The sequence below is a fragment of the Orycteropus afer genome, unplaced genomic scaffold, assembly GCF_000298275.1.
Source record: "Orycteropus afer afer isolate SDZICR_OR568_19922 unplaced genomic scaffold, OryAfe1.0 scaffold00033, whole genome shotgun sequence".
Taxonomy (NCBI): Eukaryota; Metazoa; Chordata; class Mammalia; order Tubulidentata; family Orycteropodidae; genus Orycteropus; species Orycteropus afer.
This window is the reverse complement of record NW_006921620.1, coordinates 1,283,618-1,292,460: the sequence shown is the minus strand read 5'-3', so window position 1 is coordinate 1,292,460 and position 8,843 is coordinate 1,283,618. Positions and strand designations below refer to the sequence as shown.

The 8,843-nt window shown below is 35.1% G+C and overlaps 1 protein-coding gene across 1 annotated transcript in view; it reads left to right on the top strand.

Annotated features, from left to right (window-relative positions):
- Positions 1-8,843, top strand: part of HFM1 (helicase for meiosis 1) — a 116,901-nt gene that overhangs the window by 32,444 nt on the left and 75,614 nt on the right. The window contains exons 19-22 of the mRNA XM_007936041.2: positions 4,891-4,971; positions 6,573-6,664; positions 8,392-8,498; positions 8,594-8,641. Coding sequence (XP_007934232.1) covers positions 4,891-4,971; positions 6,573-6,664; positions 8,392-8,498; positions 8,594-8,641 — 328 coding nt within the window. The remainder of the gene's footprint in view (positions 1-4,890; positions 4,972-6,572; positions 6,665-8,391; positions 8,499-8,593; positions 8,642-8,843) is intronic.

Sequence of the window (8,843 nt, the reverse complement as noted above, 5' to 3'; positions counted from 1 at the left end):
TGAGACTGGTTAGATACTCATCGATTTCACTTTCTCTTCCTGGGCACACAAGAAGCCAATATATCCCAGCCTCCCTTGTGGTTGTTGTTGTTGTTGTTGTTATGTGCCGTCGAGTCGGCCCCGACTCATAGCGACCCCTCCTTGGGTTTCCGAGGCAGTATCACTACGGAAGTAGCCTAGCCAAATTGACAAAACCCCTCCTCGGAAGCAAGATGAGGCAATCTACTTCCGTAGTGATACTGCCTCAGAAACCTAAGGAGGGGTCGCTATGAGTCGAGTCCAACTCAACGGCGCATAACAACAATAACAACAATCACAATGAATTATTTCTTTCTTACACATAAGTGTAACTTGGCACATGACTTTTTTCTGAATTAATCTGTTTATTAATTCATATCAGAATATCTTCCTTTTCATAATATATTAACCTGACTTATTTGATTTTTACTTTAAGAAATGATCTTGATCTTTGAAAATACTGTTTACAGTAATAATACTTTATTAGTTTAAATATACACCTAGGTTGATTATGGGCTTCTTATCCCAATCTGTACCAAACCCTAGTTTATTTTCCATCTGACCACTCAGTATTTCATTACTTGTCTTTTAGAATAGGAAATATTGTTAAGAATTTATTAGGATTAGAATTTACTACATCTTCATTTTGTCAAGACTCTCTTTCAGTAAAAAGAAAGTAATATTATATCCACTAAAAGTATTTAGCCAATTTTGGTTTATTCTTTACTTGTATATACATGTATGGCAAAACTGCAAGAACAAGGATGAAACAGTAAAAATATACTTTTGAAACATGAGATTAAAAGAGTGGAATATATATTTATAATGATGCTATTGAGGTTGTTGTTGTTATTGTTATATGCCTTCTAGTCAGACCCAACTCATAGTGACCCCTCCTTGGGTTTCCAAGGTGGTATCACTGCTGAAGTAGATTGCCCTACCTTCCTTCCGAGGAGTGGCTGGTGGGTACAGACCTATAAGATTAGTTGTATTGTCCTCTATTTTGGACCAATTTTTATAATGGAGTATTAAAAGTAAAATAATATATTTTTATTACAATGGATCAAATACAAATCAGAAATCTGAAGGTCCAAGGTATATTTTCTGTATTCTGATAACTGTAATGTTTTATTTTTTGTTAAATTAGCAGAATCACAGTTGATATTTCTCTTACCTTCAGTCATTGTAGGTGTATCTTAGTTTTATTTGTAAAGGAGAATAGCTAAATTTATTATCTAACAGAATATAAGATTTCAGTATTCTAAAATCAATTCTTCTTCTGTTCAATTCTGACACAAACTGCAGTGCAGTTTTTCTGACCCTAACTACCTGGAGTCAGGGTCAGATTTCATGCATTAAGGGCATAGTCCTCCAGACTACCAAGTCTGCCCAGGACTTCTAACACCAGCCACAAGCTAGAGTTTCCAGCCACTTGCACTTTTGACCAACTAGTTACAAATTTAAGGTTCACACTATCCCTTCAGGAACCAGCTTCAAGTTCAAGGATACCCAGGATATCCACACTTCTGACCAACTGGCTATAGATCCAGGGGTTCTTACTAACCCCTCAGGTTTGATAATTTGCTAGAATGATCCATAGAACTCAGGAAAGTACTCTTTATGAGTATAGTTTTGTTATAAAGTATACAAATCAGAACCAACATAAAGAAGTGTCAAAGAAAAAATCTCTTACTCTCGTAGGAGCAAAGGAGCTCTGGTGGTGCATTGGTCAAAGCATTCAGCTGCTAGCAAAAAGTTCAGCCATTCAAACCCACCAGTTGCTCCATGAGAGATAGCTGAAGCAGTCTGCTTCTATAAAGATTTAGAGCCTTGGAAACCCCATGGGGCATTTCTTCTCCACCCTTTAAGGTTGCTACAACTCAGAATCAACTTGATGGCATTGGAAGAGGGTGGGTTAGAAGTGAAAGTAAAGATGTTTCATTGAGGAATAATGTAGCTCGAGCTGGGCAGTGCTAAGTGAAAATACAAAGCACTGTACAATTCAAGCAGAGAGAAGGGTCCATGTACAAAGACCAAACTCTTTGGGTAAAGTAATTTTTCACCCCACACATACCCTTGGAGGTTGCCTTAAATCTTTCAGGAAGGACTTTTTAGCATAAAGAATGCTGTTTCCTAAACTTGATCATAATAAATTGTTCAGTAACCTGCAATAGCTTCCCATGACGTGTAGAATAAAATCCAGATTTTCACCACAGAGTCTTAGTTGATATCTCCCTGTTTCTCTGACTTCATCTCTTATCACTTATGTCTTATCACTCTTACCACTTCATCTCTTATCTTATTCCCCTGTTTTATTCCATTGTAGACAAATTGGTCTTCTTACTGTTCCTTTAATATACCAAGCTTGTTCCCATAGCAGGGCACTCTTTGGACTCTTATTCTTGGGACATTCTCACATATTTCACATGGCCTGCACCTTCATTTTATTCAGGTCTCAAATACCAACTCCTCAGAGACTGTATTAAAAATTATCTTTGTTGAGAGAAAGGCAAAACAGTTCTATGTTGTTATTATTGCTGTTTTTCTTGTTCTTAGAAAAGTTCATTTTGAAATTTAAGGTAACTCTTAAGTTTACTTTATGTCAGAAATTATATAGTGTTTTATCAGAAAAAATTAAATCTACTGTCATCATTCTGTAGGTGCTTTCTCAGCTTTATCTTTCTTCACTACCTGAAGCTAAATTATTTATTATTTATTTATTGAGGATTTTCTTTAGTAAAATATAATTTCTGCAGAGGAATTTTGTCACATTCACTGTGGTAAACCTAGACTTAATTCACTGCCGTCCAGTCAGATCCGACTCACAGTAGATTGCCCAACCTTCCTTCCAAGGAGTGACTGGTGGGTTTGAACCGCCAGCCTTCTGGTTAGCAGTCAAATGCCTTAGGCACTACGCCACCAGAGCTCCCATAGTAAATCTAAAGCTTTGCCTAATGAAGATTGTAAAGTTAAAATTGTAGGCATTATTCCTTGACGGATTAACTGAATGGAAATTAATAGTGAGTAATTAAAAAAATTAGCAAAGACTTCTACAGCCTTTTAAACTATCAAACTGCTTGAGTAATGTTTGTTAAACAAATATATCTCCAAAAAGACCTTACCTTCTAAGGGCTGCGTTTTTGTGAGCAGCTACTCTGTTTAGGATTGAACGAGTTGTAGTATTTTGACTGTCTTCCCTGAACCATCTCAAATCTCCTGGACATTAGTGTGGGACAGAGAACAGTGGTATCACTGAAAGAGTGTAGGGAGTGTAGACGACCCTGTAGAAGGGGGTGACATTGAAATGACTGTCTGTAAAATTTTTGTGGAGTCTTTCAGCAGAAATTTATTATTTTGTTATGAAACTATCCCCATAGTTAGTTTTAACAACAAAAACATTTTTTGTAAGCTTAGTTTACATGTATCCGTATACCTACAAGGAGGTATTAGCACCAGTCTATGCTAATTTACTTTTTGAACCTTTTAAAGCACTCCAGTCAGAGATGTTATTATTACCCAATTACAATGACGCTTTGAATTTTTTCTGAGAAAACTCTTGTTTTTGTTATTGCTAGTTTTTTTTTTTTTATAGTCACTGATTTTGTCAGGTTTTCTAGAGTTCTAGCTACAATATTGTAGTTATTAGCATTTGTGAACCTATTTCAGTATCTTTTTTGAGCATGAAGTAGAAATTAAAGGAAAAGGAGGAAAAGCAAAAAGTCTTTCCCTCACGTACTAATAATATTGTCAGTAAAAGTGTAATGCAATGTAGAAAGACTTTACAAAACAGTTTTATTGTCAGTATTTCTATAATCTAAGAAATATTACATTTAAGCCATTAACAACTATCACATATAGTTGTATCACATATTATTGTATGATTAAAACTGGTACTAAACAGTACTAAGACTTCTGTATGGTCTAGAGGAGGTCCATGGGGGCAGTGATACTATGAGGTCCCACACTGGTGACACCACTGGCAGACAGAACAGCGTAAGCAGCAGGCCATTACAATTGCTCGAATTCCCATCAGTGAGTGAGTGTGAACTTGCATTGCTTCCTTGCTTAGAGATTCCTTCTACGTAGCAAAGGTGACATGTTCAGAGATATGGAAATAATATTAAAGTATCAGCTAAAACAGTTGCCTCACGAAAGTGGCAGATGAGGAGAGGAAAGACTAGTGTTTTTTGGAATCATCTTTATAGAACTATTTGACTTTTTATATTTTATACATATAAATATTTGACAAGAATAAAAGAGGAAAAGAAGACAAAAGAAAAGAAATAAAAAGAAAATAGTGAAGTTGTTGCTTAGACTTGGGGCAAGTTACTTGCCCACTTCATTCTTTAATTTCCTGACCGGTATATGAAAATGATAATAATACCTACCTTTTGCATATGGAGTGCCTGAGTGGAGCACATGGTTAAGTTCTGGGCAACTAATGGAAAGGTTGCCTCACCCAGAGGCACCTTGGAAGTACGGCCTGGTGATTTGCTTCAAAAGGTTAGAGCCTTGAAAACTCTTTGGAGTGTAGTTCTACTTTGCACCCATTGGTTGCCAAGAGTTGGCATCAGCTTGATGGCAGCTAACAACAACAACAACAACTTTATTATGCAGAGCATTTATAAGGCTCCTAGTTGTAAATGTTATTTTGTCATTTAATGAGTGTTATTTGTATTATTAGAAAATATTTGTAGCATATTAGTTGGTCTTCATTTGCATGAGTTTTTTCTTTCTGCTTAAGTAGGGACTACAGGTCTTCCCAGACCAATTATGCAGTAATACAACTTTAGCATATTTAATAATAAATTCTGTTTTGCTCTATTTTCTTGTTTTAATTAAAATAAAATTTTTTTTTCTATAATTGAGCAGAATTATGCTTGAAGAATCTGAATGATTTATCATCTCTAAATTTGATAAAGATGGATGAAGATATCAATTTCAAACCAACTGGTAATTTTTCCATCTTGTTAGTAAATTTAACAGTTGCTTACATAAGAGTAAACTAAAATTTTATTCTGCTAAAATTTAGTTGATGATAAAACTAAATTGTGATCTCATTTCTCAACAGGGTATCATCTTTATTAGCTATAAAGCATGATACATTTATACAAGAGTCCTATTTATAAAATTATAAAGCTACTTGTTGACAGTCACAGAACTTGTCCTCACTGGAGCTGATGGCTTTTAGGCAGAGATTTGAAATGCTCAAATCTTTGGGTTTCTTCAGACTTGTTATAACTCTTGTACATATCCTCTTGCCAATACTGAATTATTCAAACATTGATTTCTAGATGGTTACTTAGGCTCATTTTCTCTCCCTTTCTCTCTTTTGGAGTATAAAAAAAAGAGAAAGAAATAGTGTTTTGTAGTTTTTAGCATTCATGATTAGAAGTTTCATGGGGGGGAGATATTGACTTCATTTTTCCAAATGAACCCTTTTAAGAAAAGGAACTCCACTGTATATAAGTTAAGTATGTTGTTGTTGTTGTTATGTGCCATCGAGTCAAACCCGACTCATAGTGACCCCTCCTTGGGTTTCCGAGGCAGTATCACTACGGAAGTAGGATTGCCCAACCTTCCTTCCGAGGAGTGGCTGGTGTTAAGTATGTTGTTGTTGTTGTTATGTGCCGTCGAGTCGGCCCCGACTCATAGCGACCCCTCCTTGGGTTTCCGGAGGCAGAACCCCACCGGAGGAAGGATTCCCAACCCTTCCTTCCGTGGTGTGGGCTGGTGGGTTTGAACCGCCAGCCGTCTGGTTAGCAGGCAAGTGTCTTAGCCACTATGCTACCAGAGCTCCGGTGTTAAGTATAGAACAGCAAAAAACAAAAAAAACCTAGACTCTCTCTGTTAGTACTTGGCATGTATCCTTCCATTTCTTAATGCATCTTTTTTACATGCTTGCAGTCACACTTAATTTTCTTTCATGGTATTTCATGAAGTACTGTGCATATATTGTTGCATTTATTCTTCTTCATAACACCACATTACATTAAGAAACTGATAAAGTAAGTTGAACATGATCACCTTCACAATAAGTGGAGGAATAAAGATTCAAACTAGGTCTGCTTGACCCCAAACTCAAATCACTATCTGTAATTATCAAGCCATCTTTCTTACTATAGTACAGTATCCTAAAGATATTTTTAAGTCTACTCTTTTGACAAGCAAATCTTGATTTTTCCTGAGATCAGAATAGCTTTATTTCCTTTCTGCTAAAGCATACAGTCTTTTTCCTCAAGAACTGTTTTTGTTTATAGGCCATCTCACAGTGACCATTCTCTTCATGTAATTTTCTCCATACTTAGGTTTGTACGTGTAAATATTATCACATTAAATTGATTTTGTCCTCTAATCTAGCTATTTCATATGTGATTATCTCCCTAGCCAACCTATAAGTTCTAGAGCCTGTGTCTTCTTCATTTATTATGTCTTTTGTGCCTGGTGCCATTATAGTCTCAGAATAGATGTTAAGTATATGTTAAACTGATAAAAAAAAAGCAACTTGTTTCAGCTGATGGAAGGGATGTTTATTTTTCCATCTTTTCCCACAGAGATAGGAAGATTGATGGCTTGGTATTATATTACATTTGAGACAGTGAAGAAATTCTGTACTATCAGTGGGAAAGAAACATTATCAGATCTGGTAAATTAATTTTTTTTAGAAAATAAAAACATAATGATATAGTATAGAATAATATTGGAGAAACAACAAAGGTGTATATCTCATATAATTTAAGGATTAATGAGCAGAAAGGAAAGCATTTCTAATAATGGCTGTGTCTCCCCCATTTATACCTTTGATCATGAGATACAGAATATATTTTCAGTTGTATCTGTGTCAGAGCTAAGAAAATTTATATACATACTCAAAGTAGGGATGGCAAATAACTTTAATTTACATGATAATGCTGATTACCTTGATAGTGGCTGCCAAGTGTAATATGTTAAGAAAGAGTCTAAGACTATGTGGCATGGTATATTAGGGAAATCCACCATGAGTGATGGACAATGAGTATGTGTGCTACATAATTGCAACTCCTCCCTAAATCTTTGCATGAGAATAGCAATAACAGTGGAAATAGAATACTATTGATGATGGCTCAGGAAAAGAACTGATTTTAGAGAAATGAGAATAGGTTATCCTAAGATATCAACAGTGTGTTGTTTTGCAGCTGCAGCAGTGAATAGAACCCTAGTCATATTGGGACCTGGTAACTGTGTTGGTTCTTTTTTTCTGTTATTGAGGACATGTTTGTGAAATAAGATATTTAAAAAAGAAAGTTTTTATTCTTAAATTTTAATATTTAAAATACTAATTTGATTACTATGGGTATTATGCTAACAATGCTGTTGTTGTTGGGTGCTGTTGAGTCACGTCCGATTCATAGCAACCGTACATGAACTGCCCCATAGGGTTTCCTAGGCTGTAATCTTTACAGGAGCAGATGGGCAGTTTGTTTCTCCTGCTGAGTGGCTGGTGGGTTCCAGCTGCTTACCTTTCAGTTAGCAGCCAAGTACTCACCCACCAGGACACCTTATATTAAATATAGCACAATAGAATTCCAATTATTAGGAAGTCACATAAGCAAAAATAGATGAAAAGGTTTATCTTTCCATGCAAATATTATTCTTAAATAAGAAGAAAATCAAGAGTAAAAAAGTAGAAGTGGAAAAGCAAGTGTGTGAGAATTAGAATAAGTCTTAGTTTCATTTAACTGATGTAGGAAGCCAAAGCACACAGAGTGTTTCATCCAAAGTCATCTGGTAGAACTAAGCTCTATAATCTAAATTTTTTTATTTCTTTATTTACAACATTCCTTCCATTAACAAATTAACTTCACTTGGGATAATGATTTGCAGGCTGTAGATGAGTGATTAATTGTAATAATAATAATAGTAAAAAGAGCTAGATACAGTAAGAGTGCTATTATGTGGTAGTCATTGTGCTGAATGATTGAAATTTGACCCAATTACTCTTTATATTTGGTGTATTTCCAGTGTCTAACACACTGTCTTGACATATAGCAAGTGTTTACAAATATTATTAGTGAATATATGCATCAACAGTATAAAGCAGACTTTTAACACTGTTATGCTAGTTGATAAAACTATAATCCCAACCAAAAAATCCAAACCCACTGCCATCAAGTTGATTCCAACTTACAGCGAGCCCCATTGGGTTTCTGAGGTGGTAAATCTTTACTGAAGTAGATTGCCTCATCTTCCTTCCACAGAGCAGCTGGTAGGTTTGAACCACCAATGTGTCTGACAATGGATTCCCAGGGCAGGTGGGAAAACAAATGAAAGAGGTTGAAGGGAAGGAAATGGAAAATGGACTTGATTAATTAGACAATTGTTGAAATTTTATAGGTCACAATGATAGCCAGCTGCAAGGAATTTCTAGATATCCAGTTAAGGATAAATGAAAAGAAAACATTGAATACTTTGAATAAAGATCCAAATCGGATAACTATCAGGTACAAAAAGTACATATGTTTTAAATAATTTTTAAAAGTTTTGTTTAGTTAAAGTATGTAATAGTAAAACTTTTGCTCTGTGTTTGTATTTACAGATTTCCCATGGGAGGAAAAATTAAAACAAGAGAAATGAAAGTAAATTGGTAAAGATGAGTAATAGTTAAATGTCTTAAGATACTCAATGTAGACAGACTCATGATTCACATTTATGAAAGTTTTTTGTATAGTTTTTATTTATATTTATTTATTTATTTTTTATTAGGATTTGGGTGAAGATTTACAGAGTAAATTCACTTTTCATACAGCAGTTCACATATACTTTGTCTCATGTCATTGACCAAAATT